The sequence below is a fragment of the Trifolium pratense genome, linkage group LG3, assembly GCF_020283565.1.
Source record: "Trifolium pratense cultivar HEN17-A07 linkage group LG3, ARS_RC_1.1, whole genome shotgun sequence".
Taxonomy (NCBI): domain Eukaryota; kingdom Viridiplantae; phylum Streptophyta; class Magnoliopsida; order Fabales; family Fabaceae; genus Trifolium; species Trifolium pratense.
This window is the reverse complement of record NC_060061.1, coordinates 238,443-263,712: the sequence shown is the minus strand read 5'-3', so window position 1 is coordinate 263,712 and position 25,270 is coordinate 238,443. Positions and strand designations below refer to the sequence as shown.

Sequence of the window (25,270 nt, the reverse complement as noted above, 5' to 3'; positions counted from 1 at the left end):
AATTAACACATACAGAAGAAAGATGAAAATTTCTCATCTCACCTACCCACTTTCTCACCACACCCCTGGAAATTCCATTTTTGCCCCTGCTCAAAAAATTCGGAACGCGTTTTCCGAATTTTTTTTGCCTTAAAAAACAACTTCGGAATGTGTTTTCCGAATTTTTTCCAAATTTGAACTAAAAAATTCGGAAAACGCGTTCCGAATTTTTTGACCAAGGGCAAAAATGGAATTTCCAGGGGTGTGGTGAGAAAGTGGGTAGTGGGATGAGAAATTTTCAAGAAGGATGGAAAAGTAAAAGTCCAAGACAATTGGGCCACAGGTTTGGAAATCAGCACTGAGATGGGCCATGGCCCATCTGTAGGATCCTTAATGCCAAAATGTCACAAAACTTGTTCTCAAAATCCTATGTCATACTTTTTTTTTTAATACTCCCAGTGTTTATTTATATTTTCTTTTGACGATCCCAATATTTTATGATACTCTCTGTATTTAATCTCTTTATCAAGAAAAAGTTTTAAAAATAAGTGTTTTTTATATAATATTTGTGATATAGTCTTTAAAATATTTAATTTTGCTTTTAAAACAAAGTTATGAACACAAGTAGTGAAACTTTGACTACTTAAAATATTCAGAATTTTTCGCTTATTCAATCTAAAGAGTAAGTATGTGTTTGGTTGAGCGGTGACTAGAATTGATTCTGACAAAATTGAGTTTGATAGAATTGATTTTGGTTAAAAGTGAGTTTAATAGAATTGATTTATGTTTGGATATATCAATGCAAAAGTGATTCTCAATATATGATGTTGTTTGGGTAATTTGAATCAAAATTACTTTTAAACGTGTAAATTACCAAAAGGGTCTTTTAAAATATATAAAATCATAACTAATAATGTAACTTTTATAAGAAAACTAATAATGTAATATATATTTATATAAAATAAATCACAATATTAATTAAAAAGTTGTTAAAAAATTTGAAGGGTAACTTCAGTCCAATATTAAAAACAAAACCCACGGAGACAATTAAAAAAACAGATCCCATAGTAAAAAAAAACATATTTACTTGACAAAAAAAATCCATATTCATCATTATCCTTTTCTCCGAAACCTCCAACACATTCAGTTTCCCTTTCTACTATTTCTCCTTCCCCTTTCCATAGCACTTCTATTCTTCTCCACTGTCAAATCTCATCTCCCTTTCCTCTCAACATATATACCCATCAATTTTTCCACAGTATAGGAAGACAAAATTTGTATTGTTATTCAGAAGGCAAAATTGTTGTGGATTTTGGAAGGCAGAGGCAACATGCAGTGAGTGAAATTGACAATTTGGGTGCTGAATAATGAATTCAGTTATTGTAAGAGGAATAGAAATAAAGGGCAATAAAGGAATAAAAGGAAGAATCCAAACTGGAAAATGAAGAATTGATTTTGGGTCACCGCAGAAGCTAGGATTTCTTGCTTCTGGTAGAATTGATTCTAGGAGACAAAATCAATTTTAAAAGAGAAAACCAAACACGCATCAAGAAGAGAAGAATCACGTCTGTGGGTCCAAACGTGCGTTTAGAGTGCGGAAACGCGGAACCAAACACACGCTAAAACTTTGACTACTTACTTAAAAAAAAGTAGTGAAAACATATTTACTCTTTAAATTAAATCCTTATAGAATTATAAAATTCATCTTTTCATTTAATAATTTTAGGCAAAACCTTAGTACACTCTTTATTATAGGACACAAGTAGGTATCATTTGATATATATGGAAATGGTTCCCTTTTCTACCCAATGGTCCATTTCTTCACACAAAGAAGACAAGACAATAGAAGAAGGCAGCAGCAGATTTAGTTAATGCATAACTGTCTTCACCTGTCAAAGACTGAACACCACCAGATTTTTGTCATTAACACTGGGTTTAGATAGTGACATCTACCAAGATGTACTGGCCCAAGCCCAACAGCCCATTCAATACTCATCCCGTGCTACATGTGAACATCCCTTTGCAAAATATCAATGAATTAATTAACCATTTGTACATCACATTTTCTCAACGTTAATGTTAAGAAGTCTAACTTCGATACGGTCTGAATGTGTTTTTAAAGTGAGGGTCATTTTTATTTTACAAATCAGTTTTGTATGTTTGAGTTACACTCAACTCTCAATTCTAAGAGAGTATCAGAGCTTCTACACGATTTGTTTTTTTTTTTTTTTTTTTTTTTTTTTTTGAAAAGCAAAAATTTATTAACCACAACTCTCGGCACAAGAAGAGCCTAGAGAGGGATAGAGAAGAAAGATACAAACAGGCAGGGAACACTTTTAACTCTAAACAAGAGACAAAACACCATACCACCAAACAAAAGAAAAACCCACGCCCTTAAAACAACAACACCAAAAACACCAAGACCGCAAAGAAAATCAGTTGTTAATACATATACCAGGCTCCAAACACCATTCATAATAGAGACAAGGAGAAATTTTCAATCTCTCCAAACTCCATTTCCACGATGTCTCCAGGCTTCTACACGATTTGTTGACCCACATGCTACCAGGTTTCTGATCGAGCTATCCAACATTTATATTCGTGCCCTAAGCTCAATAGCGATAGGTGCAAGTGGATGTGTTAAAAAGTCTTACATCGGTTGTGAGATGGTCTGAATGTGTTTATAAAATGAGAGCAACCCTAATCTTATAAGTCGTTTTTGTATGTTGAATTAGGTTCAACACTCAATTATAAGATGATATTAGCTTCTGCACCATCCGCTTGGCCGCATACTATAAGGTTTTTGATCGAGTCATCTACGAATTATATCAGCGCTACAAGTCCAACAGCATTGGGCACGAGGGGTGTGCTAAGAAGTCTCATATCGGTTGTGAGATGGTATAGATATGTGTTTATAAAATGAGGGCAATCATCACCTCACAATTCAATTTTTTAAAGTTGAGTTATGTCAAACTCTCTAAATTCTAAGAATTAAGATTCTTAAACCGGACGTAAGATAGAAAATGAATTTTAAAATTGTATCAGAGTTTGTTATAGATTTATTGAACCAGCCGATATCTGGTTTTCGCTATTGAGTTATATCAAACTCTCGATTATAAGACTAAGACTCCGTTTGACCCTACTTATTTTCTACTTTTCTATTTCTTCTTAAAACAAATAGAGAAGTAGAAAATTTTATTTGACCATATTTCTCTTTAAAAGAATTAGATAAATAAAGTAAATAAATAAAAAATAAGAAGAAGTTGGATTTAACGCAATTTTTTTTATCTCTTAACTACTTTTAAAGAGTGAAAAAAAAAGTTGAAAAAAAGTATGGAGAAAGAGACACTAAGAAAAATTACTTAAATAAAACAAAATTGACATTCTATTTACTACCTCTGTTGTGGTGTGATGCTGGGGCAGGCAGAGGGGTCCTTCACCATTATAATGATCACGAAATGTTGAAGGTCTATCTCCCTGCAATGTGACAATTCGAATTGTCTCGTCACTTTAATTCTGCTATAAAATCAGATTCTGATTCAGTATATATATATGGGCCACTTCATTTTCAATTACAATTTTATAGTCCTAGATTCTTTCTTTTCTTTTTTTTTTTTTTTTTTTGGGTATTTAATGTTGAAGTATACTACTAGCCATTTATTATTTATTTATATTTACAGTGTTCCTTTTCATATTCACTTTTCCATAAAAAGTAGTAGCTTCAATTATTTCTCCAATAATACAATCATATACATAGAAAGCTCGAAATTACATTACATTGTATAACATTCATTCGTCCATCATACGGTGAAATTTCAAGATTGTGAATTGTGATCATAATTAATATCATATGTGGGGTCTTTTCCTTATAGACTAGTGACATGGAAAAGAATTTGTGACAAAAAATCAGAAGAATAATAACAACACAAAAAACAATGGGAGCACTGAGTAAATAAAGACCACCGATTATAATTTCTATAGGCTAGATCTCAACATATTCATATTGATTGATTCTGTCCAAAAAAATTAAAAAATGTACATATTAATATAGATCTTCATGATGAGACAATTAATTTATTTATTCACAAAGATTGTTTGTATATGAGTAAAATGAGTTTTCCTGGGGTTTAATTTTGTTCTGTCATAGTCTCATTAACACATTTGGCATGGGCAAGTTCTAACATGCACAAATGCATCATATGGTGTACGGTGCATAAGTTAGCGTTTTCATTATATCGAATACGAATTTTATAAAATTTATCGTTGGATTGAAAATTTATATCATATAGATCATTCGTAAAAAAATTTAAAAAAATTAAAAATCATTTGATATGTTATTGAGACTCATAAAGATTAACGGTATTTAATAAAAATTTATAAACCGTTAATTTTGACTAGTCTCAATAACATATCAAATGATTTTCAATTTTTTCAAAAAAAAAATTATGGATGATCTATATGATATAAACTTTCAATCCAATGATAAATTTTATAAAATTCGTATTCGATATAATAAAAACGCTAACTTATGCACCATGCACTATAAGGTCACTTGTGCGCCAAAGCCCATTTTCGGTATTGGCGTCTGCATTTTCATTTCTCTGGATCAAACTTCGATTTGATATCAAAGCTATATATATCTAAGAGCTGTGCTATATGGCACGTCGCTCTTCTCGTCGAATTTACACGGCAATTAATTTTCTCATAAATCAACTTCATATCTATAGTTATTCGTTTCAAGAATAAATCAAACTAATTAAACAAAGAAGTAAGCACACAGTATAACCCATAATACACTTTAACTTAAAAAGTTACACGTATATATATGTTCAAAGTCAAATGTCAATTTTCTAACAATTGGTATGATTGATCTGGATTACTACTATATGAAGATATATGTTTGAGTTTTTTTTTTTTCAATGTTATATACTCCTCCGAACCAAAATATAAGCAAAAGTAGATCAACAAAAATAAATATATTTGGTCCAAATTTTTAGTCAAATACATCTAGTTTCTTTGACTCATTTTTGCTTGTATTTTGGCACCGAGGGAATATGTTTGTGATATTAATTTCACATTAAAAATGCAATACAAATTAAATCAATGATTCTGGCTCATAAAATAAGAGAGAAAAATTATATTGAAAAACATGGACGCGTCTTGCATTTTTTACGACAAATATTGTCGTGCCACTAATCATTTTCCTATATCTAAAGGAAAAAGCTGGATGGTGCGAATTTGCATTGACGAAGTTTTACGAATGCTTTATAGCCATTGGATTGTGTTTGATTTTGACATACTTTAACTCTTATCTATTTTTAAAATACAAAAAACAATCTATAGCTCACATATCATTTGTTTCGTTATGCATTCGCAATTTGTCACTTCGCACCAAATAGCAAGTCTCATATCTAAATAGACAAAAAAATATGCATAACTCTATCAATGCAATAATCACATTCATGTTTTTTTGTCACGTTACCCATTTAACTTAACTTTTTTGTTATAATATGAACTATTAAAATTATTTTTATTGATTGTCAATATAAAATTAATATGAACAGCGTATATTATTTAAACTCAATATTTATTGTGCCTAAAATAGTAAATTTAATAAAAATTTAAGTGGCATTACTTATTGTTTTTATTAAGTGGGCTTGCACTACTAGAAAATCTAGTTTTTGAAGACAAAATTTCTGTCAAGTAAGAAAATTGGTCACTAAATCTATTAGAGACCAATTTAAATTAGTCGTTGTTGTGACCATTTTAGCGATACAAGAGTTAGATAAAATGAAAAAGGTGTTTAAATATATTTATATACATCGTATTTAATTAAAGTCGGAGTTCGAATTTCAGACATTCTATTTATTAATTCACCTTAAGGTAAAATTTCAAATCACTAAACTATTTGACTAATTTTCTTTTTTATTAGTAATGTGGGTGGAACTTCAATCAATCCGTCTTGGAATTTATTCTCACATTGCAATTTTTAACTCAACTTTATTACCATATTAAATGAACTTGAATCTCATACCAAAAAACAACTCAAAATTCATTTAATAATTTTATTAAAAATACTTGTAACTATTTATCGTTGAAAGGTAAGTTTGTGATAACTTTAAAAAAATGATGATTTTGTTTTGAATTTTTTAGGGATTTTTAAAAAATCTGAAGCTACTTTTTGATTGTTTACTATCTAAAAAATCATATTTTATTTTTAAAAAAAATGTGAAATTTCTCTACACATAAATTCCTTATTCTTTAAAAAAATAGATTTTAGAAAAACTATTAGAATTAACTTTTCATTTCAAAACCAAAAATGATGTTTTTTTAATAAAATGATTTTCTAAAACATCTAAAACAAACAATATTAATAAAAAGATAAAAGTGAGTTTCTTTTAAACGAAAAATAGATTTCTTAATGCGTCAGGACTTGAACTTAACTCAACTAATTCAACCAGTCTTAGTTCAATCAGCTCAACTAGTTCAAGTGTTCAACCAGTCTTAATTATAAATAATTTTATTATAAAAAGCAAAGGAAGTCATGTTAATTTAAGAACACATGTTAGTATTAATGGTATCATCATCATCATCATCATCATAGTAATAATTAGTAAAAGTGGCAATAATTTTATTAATACTAGTTTATATATTTCTCCTTTTATATATTTTATTAATACTAGTTTATATGCTATGCAATGTAATTTGACTAAGTATTATAAAAGTGGCAATAATTTTTCTTCATAAAAGAAAACATTTTCTAATATGTTTATTAGCTACCACAATATTGAAATTTGAAATCCCCTTCTTCCCCACAAAAAATAAAAAAGGAAGCTCGTATAAAGAGAGAATTAGAAAAAAAGGGAATAAAGTCAAGCAATAATGGTCCCCTTTGGATAATAAAAGGGGGGAAAAGCACATGCAGGGGATTTTGTGGCTGTCTCTTGCATGCCATGAACAAGACATACGCAACATCCATTCAAACAAAACAAAATTGTTAACCGTGTATTCTTTAGTACATTTTTGTTCCATATTTAAATTATCTTAATATGGTGTTACCTTTGGTCCCAAATCTTAGCTATATACTGAATTTACTATATATAAGAGAATCCAAATGCCTAAATACATTAAGATACTAGTTTATTATCCGCTTTTCTCAAAACATGTAATTTGTTTTAATTACACATTTATTGTGCAAAACAAAAATAAGTTTAAATTGTATAATATGAACAAATTAACCGAGCTAAGGAGAAATCATATCATAGATTAATAGTAATAATGTTGAGATCTAGGTAAAATGCTTCAATTGTCTCATTGACTCGGTGTTGTTGTAATTGAGATGATATGTAAGGATATATAAAAACTTTGTGGTGCTTCCAAGAAACTAATTTTTTACTTTGAGCCTCAAAATAATACATTGACATACAACACTCAACAAAACTTTTCTTTTTGATTTAGTGAAAGTAAAAAATGATTGGCACAACATTTTTCCGACTCTTTTCTTTTTTGCTTGTCATAGGCAGAAAATTGACCTATTGATGTTCGTTGCTAATTGACCAAATTGAAGTAAAAAATTATTTTTCTTTTTTAGTAGAAATATAGATAATTAATAGTACTATTAAATCTATGCAAGTATAATATTCCCCATAGATCTCATTGCCCTCTCTCTAAGGATATCCGACAAACTTGTCTCTTTGACATTGATATGATGATGTTCAACCTCACTGAAAATATTATTCAGATTTTATTTTAAAAGCATGCAATAGTGGTTCTTAAGTTAAAAAACTCTAAAATCAATGTCCGTCTCCAAGTTGTTAAATTAAATGGGTTTAAAGTTTCAACAATAAGACTTAAATACAAGTTTAATATATTTGTTCTCACAATTGACGTATCCACAAGTATCATGGTCTTAGTAATAATCTTGCAAGTATTTTGCGTGTATCTTACTGGTGGTTTTATTTTTCGATATCAATTCTCATATTGTTATTTTTAACTTGTTCTAATAACATGCATGTTAAATGAATGCCTTTCAAAATCTCGTTATTTATTTTTTAAATGCGATATTTTTTGTTGTTTTTGTCGAACGGTTGCAAATTGGTTGAAAATAAATGTCATTTTTTATGTACGTTATCATGTTTTATAATTTGGTAGCATCTATCCGACTCGATTTTTCTCCTAATTAGATTAGATACACATATACATTTTGCGCTTAGTTGGGATTATTCTTAAATTATTAATATACTGTATTTCTTAAAAGATATCCAAACATATTTATACATGATACAACAACTAAAAAATATATTCAAATACACCTTCATCAATATATGCAACTATGCATTATTTTCTAATAATAATAATCCATTGACTTGAATATGCTTGTAGAACCAACAAAATGTGGAAGACAAGGGTCCGTCTTGGCTTGCTAAAACAAGAAAAGACAAAAGGAAAAGAAAAGAAAATAGTTGAAAATTAGAGAGCAATTTAAGAAAAGAGTAATGTAGTAAATATAAAAAGGATGCTACAACAGCTGGATATCTCATTATTGTTTACTTTTTACTATGATTGCAAAGCAAATACAAACCGAAACGATCGAGGTCAACACTTCAATAAACAATGCTTCATTGATATCCGCATTTCATTTCTCTTATATGTGCTGTGGCCGACAACAATGTTACATCCTTCACATGCAAAACAGAAATTCATTCTCAAATTACATATATCACCTATGTTCTTTTTATATCTTTAGGTGTGTGTGAATATATATATATATATATGAAAAAAGAGATATATGTGAATTTTTTAACCGACTAATAGGAGAGGAGATCAGGACTTTAATCGGCGGATATTTTGGTGTATGAATGGATAGGAGACAAACATGCTTGTATGGACTTGACTGAAATTTCTCTACTTGTGGGATTAGAGACTGAAGATTTTATTGTTGGACAAACAATCCTGAAAGTTGCTTCAAGCAAATTGGCAAAACAAAATATGAGAAAATGTGTTATGACAATCAACATATTTTTAATTTCATTTGTGTTCTTTTTAGAGATTGTGGATCTTCTAAAAAGAGTTCAAAATGTTATCCATTGTAATGTTGTGTCTTCTAGGTCTATGAATGTGATTTTTTAGATGATTGATTTTGCCATTCAAAAAGGTTTAACGACGCAGCTTTTTATTCGCGTACGTTTCATCCATGTGTAATTATCTTTTATTATATATATATATATATATATATATATATATATATATATATATATATATATATATAAAATAAATCTCCCTCAAATTTGCATCTTGGATTTCAACGTAAACTAACCACGAAAGCTAACAAACCTAGACTCTATGCAGTCGAAAAATGATCCAGTCATGCAGTCAGTACATTTCAGGTCGGATGGTCTAGATGTCATCACTGACTGCATATAGTCCGATTGTATGTAATCCATTCCGTAGCTAACACATACAACAAATGTATTCCATGTTACTCTGACCCTAATTTCACAGCAGTATAGCATTTTTAAAATATTGTCTTTAATTGTATGAGTCCTCGCAATTTATTTATTTGAAAAAAAATGTCTTGTTAAGTTGAGAAGTGTAAATGTTCTTTATAAGTACAGTTTGACTGAAAACAACACACCTAAAAAATGAACTCTATTCTTCTGAACAATTCGTTATTTGGTGGAGCTTATTAATCATCTATGTCTAATATTTTACGACCTCTGTGGGCTATGTCCATAAATAAATTATAAAACACATTTCAAAAATTTCTAAATGTATTTATTATTTCTTTACCAATATACTCTTAATTATAATGTATCTTTTTCTATAATCTTTAATAAATATTGTAAAAAAACATTAATTCATTCTCTTTTAAAGAATAAAATTTTAAAAACAATATTAATTACGAATAAATTTAATACCCACTACAAGAAAAAGTCAATTTACCGGCCGCTTTTAGCCCCCACAAAGTGGTAAAAATGGCCAAAGTTCAAAAATTGGCGAATTTACCGGCGGCCATGATCGGCCAGAAAAAAGGTTGCTAGTAACACTTACCGGCGGCTTAGGCGGCCGCAAAGTGATGACGCTGTCCGACACAACTTACCATAATACTGTAAAAAAAAATATTTAATACCACAATCAAATTTTTAACCTTCATAATTTTCTTAAAGGAATTTTATATTTAGACAAATATAATAATAGTTTGTAGGATTGCTTATTTTGTTTTAGAAATAGTATGCATGTGCTTTTGATTTTGAGTGTTTGACTCATGATTACTTTTAAGGGCATGAAAAGAAGAATTGACCTACCTTTGTTGAAAATAAATATAAGAAATAAGTTTTTAGTGGTGCTTACGGCTAAGTTTACGAATAAAGAAATAAAAGGAAAAATGTCTAATTCAAGAATGATCAATTATGTGAAACACAAGTGAGACAATTATTTTATTATATAAAATTGTTTTTATCATTAAATTAATACATTTTATTATTTAATCAAATAAGATGATATATAAATCTAATAATAAAATTTATCGATCAAACAATAAAGAATGTGTTTGGTTCTGCGACGGAGAGAATTGATTTTGGCAGAATTGATTCTGTAAAATTGATTCTGGCCAAAATTGATTTTAAGCTGAAGTAGTTTATGTTTGGATATATTCATGAAAAAGTGAGTTGAACAAAAAATTTGAGTGTAAAAATCAATTCTAGAATCAGAAGCTACGATTTCTAGCTTCAAGTAGAATCAATTATTGAGGCAGAATCAATTCTACTTTTGAGAAACCAAACAAGTCAGAATCAATTCTACACGTCCAGAATCAATTCTGGATGCTCCAGAATTGAAACCAAACATACACAAAAATAAACTTGTGCACAGTGAAAAACTTCGAATCTTCAAAGATCGGTCTTATAGTGGATATAGAAATGCCTAAATCAATGGGATAGTAAGTGAATGTGATGCCTTGGGGTATCTAATGGGGTCAAAGATGTAGTAGGTTAGAAAGGGGAAAAAAATTTACTTATTTGATATTGAGAATGCATAGATTAGAAGTATATATAAAGTGGAAGTGGATTTATTTGGATGAAGTACAACTTGTACAACTACAAGATAATAAATAAATACACTCATTGATATGGTCATTTTTTATATATTTATTATTTATTATGATATTAATTATTTCCTCATAAAATGCCAACAATCTCTCTCTCTATAATCCTATAGTCCCATCTCATCTCATCTCATGTTCATGGCTAGTCTTTCATGATTGATGACTGGTGAGTCAATATAGGCAAGCAAGAGAGATAGTCAGCAAGTCAAAAAGAAAAACACATACTTGTTCATAAAAAGACTATTTTTCTTTTCTTTTTCTTTTTTGCATAATAATGAAAGGGAGTTGAAATTAATTAAGTAGCTAATTAATGAGGAATGCTTAGAAAATCAGATTTTGAAGAGTTTAATAGAAGCTGTTCTTGAGTCCTAATCTTCTTAGATAAAGGCTCTGGTGAAGATGAAACTGAAGTTGCTGCTGTTGTTGCTATAGCCCATGAATCATTGGAATTTTCACAACTAAAAGACACATCCATTACTCCATTTGGACTACTTGGTATTATTGACACAAACTTACGTTTGTTGCATTCATTCCCCTCCTCATATCCTGACCATAGTTTCAAAATCAGCTTGCAACATTCATCCACCATGTCCTGTAACCATTAATTCCACATTAATACTATAATCAATGTAACTATATAATAATACTATATAAGTACTACTAATAATGTAATATATTAATAGACGAAATAACAAGTCATTAGAAATCCAGACACAAAGCAGAGGGACCAGGGTTCGAACTCTGGTCAGTCTGACCTAGTAATTTCGATCAATTGAAATAGGATTTGTTGACAATAATAGTCTTAATTATTCTATGTTATGAAGGTGAATTATTTTGATTGGAAAAAACAACACTTACTTTATTGATTCCAAGAATACCAAGAAGCTGATTTTGGTATTCATCACCTAAACTAGGCTCCACACTGTTGAAAACATGAATCATTGTAGCAGTTGCCAAAACAGAAGGTAGGTAACTCATAAACTTAGAATCTGCAATGTTGTGAAGAAAATAAAAAATTAAGATCAGAAACAGAACATTAAAAGTAAAATAATGATAGATCAAAAAATTAATTACCTGATCTAATGACAGAAAGAAGAACACCTTCACATCTCTTAAGAAACTCCCAACAAAGACGATCTTTCAATCCAAGTCTTCTTATAATATAATCAATGAATGAAAGTGGTGTTGCTGGATTCATCTTCCACCCAAGTGTTGAAAGTACCAAAATCTCCATCTTTTTAATCGTTTTAGCTTCAAACAAGTATCTACTTTCTTCAACCTATAAACAATATTAATTAAAAAAAATCATTAATTCGTAATCAAGATTTGTGCTTTTTGTAAGTTTTGATCTTTTTTATTCTTGCAAGAGTGTTACAATGAAACATACTTGAAGATCTAGTAAAAGAGGAACATGGGTTTCTTCCATTTTAGCAGCAAGAGAAAGACAAGCAACAGCAGCAAGTTGAGTCATCCATGGTTTCTCATTCTGAAAACGAAAGCTGAAGAGAAATCTATCAAAGTAGTTAACAGCAAGAAGAGTTGTGAGAGGTGAAAATGAGTAATGAGCATTCACTTTCAGAATCCATTCAATAGATTCTCTACGAACAGTTTCTAAAACAGGGTTTGTTTGGAGAAAAATGTAAAGAGGGTTTTGTTGTTCTTTTGAAAGAAGTGATTTAAGTTCTTCGTTGTCCCAAAACATGTCTTGTTCTAAGAACGTAGAAGCAGTTGAGTAGTTTATTGTTGTTGTGTTGTTTAAGGAAACATTATCGTACTCATCATCTTGTTCTTGTTCTTGTTCTTCCTCCCAATGTTGTTCTGAACAGTACAAGGTATCTAAAAGGAACATTTGGTTATGGTGTTGATCCATCTTATTAGAGATTTTTATAAGTTGAATTGATGATTAATCATTTCTAGTTTGATTCAACTTATTGAGAAAAGTTGGAGATGCAAAGAGGATGGATAATAGAGAAGAGAGTGTTGTTTTTGTTTTATTTATTTATTGGTGGGATTTGGAAAAGAGAAGGTATAGTGAGTGTATTTTATTGGGAGAGTGTTGTGTTGTGATAGCTAGACTCAGAGGTGAATGAATAATGGGCCATGGGACCTATTTACTCGACACGTGACAATGGTACCCTACGATTTAAGGATACCCTACCCCTCTCTATATTCTATCCATTTCGCGGTCTTTCAATCCTACTCAATTTTAAATCACTACTAGATAGATGTGTATCCTCTCCAACATTTTGTTAGCAAAAATTTCGAGGGCCCTCCTAAACTTTTTGATATGTATTTCTTTTTTATTAATTAATGAAGCTCTCTATTTTTCAACCTTGATTGTAATTTATGGTACCACTCTAATGTGAGTTAAGTTTATTGATCTAGAGTGATTAGACTTGGTAGTTAACATTGAGTAGTGAACTAATAAGGTCGAACTAGGTGAAAGATATCTGTAAATATTTTGACACTCAAGTTAGTATAAGAATATGGAATAAGAGATTTTACGATTAAAATTGCATACGTTAGTGTTAGAGATTAACATCTTTTATATAGGGGATGTCGTGGTTGGGACATTGAAGTGAGAATGTTATGAAGCATGTTGTCCATTGACGAATCTAATGGGATCTTATGATATTTGTTAAGGCTTGAAAAGTGAAGGGACTCTGAATTGGGTTGGGTTGAAGTTCCCATCGTTGGACCTTTGTGGATTGTGTGTGTTTATCATGACGAGCATTGACGTTGAACCAGTCTAAAACACTTATAATTTATTTGTCACGCTTCTATGATTTGGCCAATAAACCTATGTTAAAAAAATCACAATTGACAGTCTCACTTTTTCTTTTTTATTAAATTTTTCTCATATTTAAAAATAAAAATAACGTTAGATTAAAGAGTAAAACAACAATTTGTACCAAAATACAAAAAATAAAGCAACAATTGGGGATTAATAATGGAAAAGAAATATTAATACTTGGGACTCAAGGTCCCAAATAAAAATATCTATCTTATTTCATTACAAAGAGTATACTTCATTATTGTTTAGAGAAATAACATAAGACAAGAAGTGAGGGGTAAATCTCAAGAAAAGGGGGTAAATCTCAGCAAAAAAGGGTAAATCAAAAAAATAAATTTTGCAGGGGGGTAATCTCAAGAAAAAAAATTACAGGGGGTAACGCAAAACTCGCCTACTTTGCAGGGGGTAAAAGCATATTAACCTTTTTTTTTTTACCATTATACTATATGATGAAGGGGATATTCCTGCTAGGTGTTTGGCACATAAATTCTTTGAATGAGTTCAAAATAACATAAAACAGTGATTAAGAACATAGCATCACATATGATCAATTGTCATCATGGAATTGCCGTTATCAACTATAATTTTAAAAAGAAAATATTAGCTACACATAATGTTTCATTTCATGCCATTATATTGAATCATATGGCATATTGAGAGGTTATTTTTTTCACAATGAACAAAGTAATAAAAAAACATGAACAAAGTGATAAAGTCCTTTCTTATACAAAACGAAATACAACATGAGAACACACTATTTAATTAGCATAATAATTAAAGAGAAAACTAAGTAAGACACCTCCAACAACAAAAAACCAAGAGATCTTAAACGCAGAGATCTTAAAAGTAGTTATACGTAGAGATCTTAAACGCATGGCATTTTTTGCGGATGTCATTTTCATTTTTTTTTTCGAATTTAACCCAAACGCTGTCACTAATAAATTTGTTTCATCCTATTTTCCACAGCTGTAACGGAGTTTCATCACGGCGCAACATCATTTTGCCGCGGTCGTTTATGTCATTTTTATTCACTATTAAAACGGAAAAAACTTTAACAAACACCACTTATATCGTTTTGTCGCAGCCATTTTTATAATAACGGACCGTTTTTAAAAATGTTGAAAATTATAATCAATAACAAACTAATTTCGTTAATTTGTACACCATAAAGTTACATCATTTGACCATATATATATATTACATTTTCACAAAAAAATTAAATATTTTTATACTATTACTACATGTTAAATATTTTTACCGCAAAATAAACTACACATTATATTTATTTTTAATAAATAGTGATATTTACACCCGTGCATAAGTAACTCATGAATATAGATGTAACTCATGTTTATAAAATGGATGAATGTATGAAGTAACCTTATCTAAAATTTTATTCAAGTGTAATGTTTTATATTACTATTTGTATTAGTAGTATTAAATTTATATCTAATCTCATTATTTGTCTTACAAATTTGTTGATCATTTTTTTTTTTTGACATGAAATTTGTTGATCATTAATACAGTAAAAAGGTACAAATATTTGCTAATCATAAATCTATATAAAAAAACACCTATAATTGATAAATAAATAATTGTGACACATTTTTTTTATAATAAAATTATGATACATCTATTTTATTTTTACATTATTGATAATATTTATTCTATATATAAAAAATTCTTTTTTTAACAAAGATAATTACACCGTGCCGATGCACGGGTCTTACACTAGTTTCATTACAAAGAGTATACTTCATTATTGTTTAGAGAAATAACATAAGACAAGAAGTGAGGAGGAGAAGTGAGGATGATTAACACTTAGCATGAAGAAGACATCGCATATTCATGTGATGTACTTTGTAAATTTTAGTTCAATGATTTGATCATAGATAATTTAGTTTAAAAATATATTTAAAAATTCTTAAATTATTTAAATGTAAGAATTTACATACTAATTAAACTTCAAAATAAAACTAACAACAATTTTTTTGTCAAGTAATTTAATGACTAAAAATTTCACCCTTAAAATAAATAAGTATAATGTTTAACTTTCAAACCTCGACCCTTACATATATACCCTACCAGCTGAGCTAAACCACAATTATAATTTCACAAATATTATAATTTTAAACCAAAATATATATAAAATGTTGGACGGCAATACACATGCTGCCAGCAATTTTAAAATATTAAAAATCATCAATTTCAAAATATAAAAAAAAAAAAAACTTTTTATTTTTTATGACACTGAAGCCGTGTAGTATCTTTCAAATTTTTTATAGACATATTTCTCTTTGAAAACAAAACCATTCATTTAGTTCTTAAATCAGTACTCTCTTTTAATTTAGTCTCTAAATTATAAAAATGTATATCAAATATACCAATTTAATCCTTAAAAGATATTAAAATCTATCAATTTAATCCTAAATTGACAAAATTTATATATATTAGATACATTTTAGTATATTTACATAATTCTAAATCTAAATTAAAGAGAGAGTAATAGTTTAATAACTAAATTGAATTTATAAATAAATAAATAACTAAATTGATGTTTCTTTTATTGTAAAATGAATACTCTCGGCGTGAAACTATAGTATACCTAAATCAGAGATCAAACTCATAATCTTAATAAAATTATAAAAGATTTGCTTATTTCATCTCATTTAAGCGCTCTTAATAACTCAATTTATTCTCAACAAACAAAGCAACAAGAAGCATTGGAATTAAATTCAGTTTCCTTCTGCCCTGTTAGCAATAGAAGTTCTTACAAAGTAGCACATGCATGGCCCTATTGAATTGAATCCAAAGAAGATTTTAGAAAAAGACATAAACATAAAACATTTGATTTAAATTGTGATCAGAGTAGAGTAGTATGTATATATTATATCATTCATTCCTTGTGGTTAAGTTAAGACTTAAGAGACAGAAAACATTACTGTTAAGCGACACGACAATTATGGAAGTATGAGCTTTCCAACATAATTTACTACTAATATTCAACACAATCCACAAAGACAACACAGTTCTTCTTTTTGTCGTACGATAAAGATATGTCTCCATTACAATAAATATTATTGCTGCAATGAAGCAGAACACAGCGAAGCGTATAAGCATAAAGACTATTCTGAAACAGAGCTAGCTAGCTAGCTAGCTACAGTGTATATCATATCTATTGAGTTACTCGAAGAATTAGCCATGCCATGCCATGCCATGCAAGTCAAAAATAGTACTACACTACAATTTAATTTAAACGTGCATTGATATGCATGTAGTTGGGGTTAATTTTGTTGTTTTTTTATTAACCCTCTACAATTTAATTTAAACGTGCATTGATATGCATGTAGTTGGGGTTAATTTTGTTGTTTTTTTATTAACCCTCTACAATTTAATTTAAACGTGCATTGATATGCATGTAGTTGGGGTTAATTTTGTTGTTTTTTTATTAACCCTCATATTCTCAAGGAACAGAGTCGGTTAATTTAGAGTTCGATAACAAAGTAAATAAGTTTGATCAAAATTGTTTTTACCAGAATTCGAACTCGGGTTCTTCCAAGTGAATGTCTAGGGTTAATATTGTTTTTATCCTAACTTAATCCTACAAAATTGACCTAAGGTTGAATATTATCTTTTACTTATAAACCCTTGTCAAAATCAACTCATATCTAATGTGAGATTTCTTAACACACCTCTCACGTTCAACATTATTGGAGTTGGTGCGTAAATATAAATGGTGGATGAGCTGATAGCGGATGATCCAACAGAGATCTTGAAGAGACTCTGAATGACTCTGATGTTATCTTAAATTTTTATACGATGGAAACTATTTCTTACTTATAAATTATTATTTATACCAACTCACATTTTATGCGAGATTTCTTAGCATAGTTATGAACTTACTATGATAATAATTAAGTTGCTTTATTTCTATTTTTCTTTATGACTTTTTTATTAGTTGTACTATTTTTCTTTGCATCTTTAATTTTGTTTTAATTGAATTGTTCTTCTGTGCCTCTTTTGTAGGCTCGTTGTCCAAAAAATTGGGTGGGGAGTGGGGTGATAAAGAGAGGAAATGGACGAAAAGGGAAGGATAGTGCAAGCAGGTGAGTGAGACAGAATGATCGAAGAGGGGAAGTAGTGATGGATTAGTCATTGGGTGAGTGAGTGAGTGAGTGTGGTGAAAGGTGATATATATGGCATTGGTAGATACTCATACTAGTAAATATCAATTCATTGTGGTTGGTTGTTGTGAATTTTGGAATTAAGTTTAGTCATGGTTTCCAGCAAAACACCAACATAATCTTCAATTATTTTACTCGGGAATGGATTCTCTCAAGTGTAATTTACACTTGAGAGAATAAAGTGTGATTTGTTATCATTGATCATACTTGAGAGAATTCATTCTCATTTTACTCTTATACGTAAACTCTAGTACAGTACTTGCTTAATTGATCCATTTTTGAATATAAGTGAATTAAATTTGAGGTCAAATTACGTTATCACATTTAATATATACACAATCTTAATAAATAATTAAGTATATTATACTACTTTCAATTTTATACATAAAAAAATTTGGTGAATAAAAGTTGACATACATTTTTGTTGACTAGTTGTTAGATTCGGACATTTTAAGTATGGAGAAGTAAAATATTCAAAATTCAATTAAATTCTACATAAATTTGATATTATGATGAGTATGTTAAAATCACGATGTTATATTAATTTTCCAAAACTTGTAACTTTTAAAAAAGTATGATAGATTACCGTAATCGTACTACCAAACATACACTCTTAATGGTTGACATACATATTATTTGTTGAAGTTATAAACCATGATATGATTATTGATAATACGAGTTTTAATTTATACAAACTTTTTATTCTCCATATAAACAGCATCTGCCACTTCAAATAAACTGGTCAAAGTCAGACAAGCCAACTCTCTGAATTTATCAGATCATCAGAAATATGGTGAATGATTTTTTATTTATTTTTAATGATATAGTGGATGATTTCTTGCCTTTCAATCGTGGGACAGAAAAATAAAATAAAATCCTTTATTGGGACTCATAAAAGCTACAGATCGTACTACCAAACAATCGTATGCATGTAACCAAAAATATCAGTAAAACAATTGAGATTTGAGAATTAATGAATAGCGGTGAATGTTTACACTTTCAAGTAAAATAAAATACATTGTGTGGTCTAAATGAAAAATCAATTTAAAAAATTTGTTAACTTTTAAGCACAAATTTTGTTCATTTGAAAATATATGAATATAAGTTAATTACTACTATAAAAAGGAAACCACCAGCACAACATTATACACTTCTGTCGGATTTGTTCGCTGTGGTTTTGGTTTATTTGGCTCGAAAGAGCATTTACTGCTTGTTGTATTTTATCGCAGGAGTTGTTGAAACGTGGATATGTCCGTGACAGTGTTTGGTTCATTAATCACCGTATCTTACGGTTGTGAATTCTCACTCAACATTTTTTTTTTGCTATTCTGATCTCGAGTTGGTGTGCGGATTTGCTAAATAGTGCCTATAGTGGATGTTGGTTTGCTTCTTATTTTGGTTTTTACCTTGATTTTAAACCCCTTTCGTTGTAGTTTGGTTGTCTTTTATTATTTTTTTGGGCTGATTACTATATTTTTGTATGGTTTAACTAGATCATGTGTTTGCCCCCCAATATTTTGATAAATATCCATCTAAATATTGTACTGTAAATTATATAGTATTGGTAAAGAAATTTTATAAAAAAACCTAAAAATGGACCAAACTAAATAAAGTAACTAAATTATCAAAAAGAAAATTCAACAATTTTTTGAAAAATTTGTAAATCTAAATAAGAGATGATAAAACTAATGATAACTAAACACAAGGATTATTGAGAAAAAGTTTATGAGATCATATATATATATCTAGTTCAATTTACTCCATTCCTTCAAAAATGTGTCAATTTCTCTATTGATCATATAGTTAAACAAACATGAAAGAATAGAACATAACATATAGAGCACTTATTTAATGAAGGATAAGATCCGAATACCATGACATACATATATTTGCTGTTGATCCCCCACACACAAGAGTCCTCCAAAGAAAATAAATGCAGTACTTTCATCTCCTTATAATGGGTTGTGGGTTGGAATCATGGGCCCACAAGGATCTTGATCCATCCAGCTAGGTGAAGACTGAAGACCACTGATACTGGGATCCACAGCCTAAAGTCAGAGTTTTTTTTTTTTTTTTTGAAAGAAAAGTCAGAGGTTAATGATAATGTTTTTCCCGTAATCATAAAATAGCATAACGGACTAACGCTACGTAATCACCATTGACCTTTCTCAACTGCTTTTTTACCTTACTCTCCCGCTTCTTTTTTATTGACGCAACGCAAGTTTCCGACGTCACACTACTTTTTTCATATAATAGAATTTTAAAATATAGTATTTAATTTTTTTGTCAAGTAATTTAGTGGTTCGAAATTTTATCTTTAATACAATTTTTTAATAAACTGAGCTAAGCTCATAGACACAAAATGTAATATTTAGTTGTAACTCTAGACTCGTTTAAGAAAATGTTAGCTCTTTAGTTTTATAAATGTATTTGGTTGTAACTCTAGACTTGATTATATTACTCCCTCCGATCCTTAATATTTGAGGAAGTTTGCTTTTTAGATTGATTGAAAATCTAACGTATCTAGTTTATATTAGAGGTCAGATATATTAGATTCTCAATGAATCTAAAAAGCAAACTTCATCTTATATTAAGGACCGGAATGAGTAATTAATATTTATGAGATATATTTAGAAAAAGAATAATAAACGTATTTGGAAATTTGTGAAGAATTTTATATTTAAGAACAATTTTATTTTGTAAAACTAAAGACCGATTAATTATATGTAAAGAGTCTTGTTGTAATAAGAGAGAGGGAGAGAATAATAATATCCTATCTTATGAGAAAAGGTTCTCTCAATCGGAGAAAAATTTGAAAAAATAATGGGTGCATCTAGATCATCGGATTATAAACATGTAATAATAATTTAATTATAAAAATAAAGAGAGGAGGTTGATTGCCTGCTGTTGGAAAACAACACAGTTTACCGCAGTAAGCAATCACAGCCATTAATTTCAATCTTAACTGTTCATATTAGATTTGATAAAATAAAGTAAAAGTAATCCATTTCCCTCCTATCTTACCACAAAACTTATTTGAGTTTTGTGCCTAGTAACTAAGGCAGCATACCGACAAAAAAATTATTCTGTCTGTGGATTTAGAAACATTCAACTAAAAAGTGTACTAGTAAAAGCAAGTCAAACAGAGTTTCTTCTCCCCCCGTTTTGACTCGATCATAGTAGTTCTACCTAAGCTAGGCAACCTGATCTAGGCTCTAGCTAAGCGTGACCCTTGACTTACTCATATCCGACATCAACCACTCCCACTACTCCCAAATGCTCCGTGACTAACACAGCGGGACACACCACACCCAATCAAAATCCAGAATGAGTATAACCTTAGGCTTCCCATTCATTTTATTGTAGGAAACTTTCCAACCTTCTGTGCTATTTTACTCTTCAACAGTGGCATTTGCATATGATACAAGTAATCTCGAGCAGCATTATGGTGATTCTCTATGAAAGAATCCATATTCCATGCCAAAGCGTACTCTAAAACTTACTTAAGTAGTTAAAAATTCAACGCCGAACAGAAGAGACCACATACCATTTTAAAATGCTATAAGACTGATGCGTGTTTAGATTCATGGTGAATTTAATTTAGTGAAATTGTAGTATGCCATTGTGATTTTAACAAAAATTATACTTTTAAACTTCAATAAAACTTTGCCAAAAATTTACCATGATTGTAAACATGCACCGAAACAGAACATCGAATATTAGTAAATTTCATATGATATAGATGTGGTCGAGCAACAAAATTGCCTACCAGTCCACCCAATCACCAATTTCTTCATCGCCAAAGTGTTCCACAAGTCTACTAAGTGAAGTACACTTCAATCATTTTGCATTCCCTTCAAAACAAGCTTGATGTTCTGTCAATGATTATCTACTATAATTGACAACCTATATAAGCCACCTAAAAACTGTGGGAAGAGGGGGATAAATGTGAAAAGTAGTCACAATATCAAATATTTGCATACCAAAGTAAATGAATTCCACTATATATAGATCAACTACTCCCGCGCTTAAGATGTTCTCGAATAAACCTTTCAGCATGAGCTGGGTACTTCTCTCTAACGTATTCTCGAAGACATTTCTGATAAGAGAAATCAATCCAGCCACCATCAGTTCTTACAACAAAAAGACACCTTGTCTGTCGAAATTGGGGATGGCGGTCAACCTGCAAGAAAAATAAGTTACATACTCACATATACATATCTTGTACTTGCTGCATACTTCAGAAAATAACAACAACGGATCATTGACAAGCAAATCCAAAAAATAATAACTTAATCAATGACCTTAAGTTGGTCGATGTAAATTTTTATGAATTACGAAAATGTATGTAAAGCAAAGCTTACAGTTTAAAACGGAAATTGGGCATGACCAAAACCAAAAACTCCCACCCGATTAAAGGCCTAACTATCAAAATTCAATTGAAAAGGAGGGGAATGGTCAGCAGAACTGAAGATCAAACCAAAAATATTAAAATTAAACAGTGGAGGGCAAAAGGGAATCAAAATGTGAAATGTTTATTTCACAATAGTGGGATTTGAGTGATGCAAACTTTTGACTATCATCTAAGCAAGGATAGAGACAAGAATAATGGGATTTGAGTAGCCAACCTCATCTAATGGGACCAAACTTTTGATTATTGTTGCTGTTGTTGTAATTGTAGAATTTGCACTTGAATAGGCTCAACAATAGAGACAAGGATCAATATCACTCATCCCACCAACAAATTCAAGAATCTAAGGTAAAACAAACATTGAATTGGATGGATAATAGCAAAGGAGTTGGACCAAATATATGCAAAGAACTTGGAAAGAAAGGTATAGATGACTCAAGAAGTTGTTAACGATATCATGATATCTAAGACCATGTTAGATAAATGAAGAAAAAGGAGAGGTTAATTGAACAAAAAAGACTACTAGAACTAGTTTAAATTCTACTGCTTTCTCTTAATATATTGAATAATACTTGTGGATTTATTGATCAGACTCTGGAAATATCTTTCTGATAAGAGTTGCGTTATAAAAGGAAATTAAAAGAAAAAAATACAGCAGAGATAGAAAACGGGAAGTAACTGAAAGCAACTGTCCACTTGGTTAGAGAGTTTCTCCCAACCACCTTAACCAATCAACCACATACCTTCCTATCTCCTACTATTTTTATTTCGACACAATACAACTAAACTAGGTTGGGCCATTAGTAAATGGCCTGCGAGACCTAAAAAATAGAAAGTCAATTTCGTTTTATACCAGGAAGGATCGATAGGGGAAAGCACTATACTTGCTTACCATCCTGAATCTGATGGCCAAACAGAGGTCCTCAATAGTACCGTATAAACATGCTTAAAGTGTCTTACCTCTGAACAGTACAAAGTTTGGGCAGAGTTCTTCCCTTGGGCCGAGTACTGGTACAATACCAGTTTTCGGGGGCAGCTAAATGCACCCCGTTTGAGAGTGTATGGACAGCGTCCTCCTTCCTTGGCTCGCTTTGTTCCAGGAGAAACTCTTGTGGAGGTAGTAGCACGGGACTTAATGTCACGTGGTAAATCTCTCAAACAACTCAAATTTTCATTTGGAAAAGGATCAAAATCAGATGTCAAGTTTGCCAATCGTCACAGGAAACCATTAAATATCACAGTGGGGGTCTTGGGTTTATCTTAAATTTTGCCCACACAAACAAGTTTATATACCTACTTGGTTGTGCGTTAAATTATAAGCTTGTTATTATGGACCTTACTTGGTTTTGAAATAGATTGGAGCAGTGGCTGTCCAACTGCAATTACCAGAAAATGTTATCAGTTGAAGCTAGCAGTATGAGAAAAGCCTGTTGAAACACTGTTACCAGCAGGGCTTGAGGAGAATATTGGGCATCAGTGTCATTACACAAAATGGTGGTGATCCAATTCAGCAAGTGCCAAACTTAATGCCAACATCAGTCACCTCAGGAGGCAACTTGGGAGGATGTCACCACCATCCAAAATCAGTTTCCTAAAAGGGTTCTACAGGTTTACTATAGGAAGATATTTAGAAATAAACATTAGACTAGGCATCTGTTGTTTAGAATGTAAGGCAGCTTCAGTATTAGTTTAGTTAGTTAGGTTTTGTTGGTTAGTTGTTTTATTCAGTTGTATTTTGTTTTTGGAAATCTATAAATAAGAGTTCCCTAATTCAGTTTAGATGATTTTTATCATTTCTTAGAATTGTGACTGGTTTTCCAAGTACGAAGAGAGTAGTCTCTCTTGTGTGTCTTTTTCCTTCATCAATAAAATCCAGGGACAAACAATTCCCTTTCTGCTCTTGTTGCTACAAAGAACCCTAACTGTAACGATTGCTTACATCCGAGCAATCAAATATATCGTATAAGGGTATCACGAGTAGAGCTGTAAAAAGGGCCTTAAGGGGCCGGCCCTTTAAGGGGCGGACCCACTTATTCCTGATTATTAATTTTATTTAAATTTTAAACACAGTTTTTTTAGGGTGCCGATCGTGGACAGTGCTGATTGAAGAAAACGAGAATAAGTTCACGACACTAGAAAAATTGTTTAAAATTTAAATAAAATTAATAATCAGGAATAAGTGGGTCCGCCCCTTAAAGGGCCGGCCCCTTAAGGCCCTTTTTACAGCTCTAATCACGAGTCGTGACTAGCATGGAAACACAAGGCCGCTAAAAACTTTCCTATAGCTATAAGAGTAAGACTAAGACAGAGGTGATTGTTGAGCACTTATTTTCTTATGATAGTTCCAGATGTGATTACTGAACATATCCAAGAGTCATTATCACAATTGGAATAGTGGAGAAAGGCCTCGGTCGGAAGCATGTGACTTTCACTTAAGTGGAATTAAAACAGGGCATATCGAGTGTAAGTTTAGTTGGATGTGCAAATTCTTGTTTAAAAGTAGCAATTGGAAAACTATCATATCACAAATTTACATGGTTTATGTATCAAGGGTTCATCAAATAAAATCACAGGAAAATAAAAAGGGAGATATCAAGCATGGATTCATCCTAAGTTAATGAAATAGAGTAATGCTTCTAGTGTAACTTGTAATAGAAAAGTATCACCCAAACCAAAATAAAGATTATGTTGTATAGCTCTAATACTAGCAATATTTTGAGAATAAGTATTGGATGTAAAAAGCCCACAAGAATGTAAGTTCACTACTGAGGACAAGAAGATATTACAATGGAGGCATTGCC

The 25,270-nt window shown here is 30.5% G+C and overlaps 2 protein-coding genes across 2 annotated transcripts in view; both read right to left on the bottom strand.

Moving 5' to 3' along the window:
- Nucleotides 1-10,976: 10,976 nt before the first annotated feature.
- On the bottom strand, nucleotides 10,977-13,220 carry LOC123918998 (cyclin-D3-2-like). Its single transcript, XM_045971217.1, has 4 exons — nucleotides 12,468-13,220; nucleotides 12,155-12,359; nucleotides 11,939-12,069; nucleotides 10,977-11,672 (listed from the first exon to the last, which is right to left on the bottom strand). Exons 1-4 carry the CDS (start codon nucleotides 12,948-12,950, stop codon nucleotides 11,388-11,390), a joined length of 1,104 nt encoding a protein of 367 aa, XP_045827173.1. The 5' UTR covers nucleotides 12,951-13,220; the 3' UTR covers nucleotides 10,977-11,387.
- Nucleotides 13,221-21,765: 8,545 nt separating this feature from the next.
- Nucleotides 21,766-25,270, bottom strand: part of LOC123918997 (protein DCL homolog, chloroplastic) — an 8,414-nt gene continuing 4,909 nt past the window's right edge. Inside the window, exon 3 of the mRNA XM_045971216.1 lies at nucleotides 21,766-22,241. Coding sequence (XP_045827172.1) covers nucleotides 22,071-22,241 — 171 coding nt within the window. The 3' untranslated portion in view covers nucleotides 21,766-22,070. The remainder of the gene's footprint in view (nucleotides 22,242-25,270) is intronic.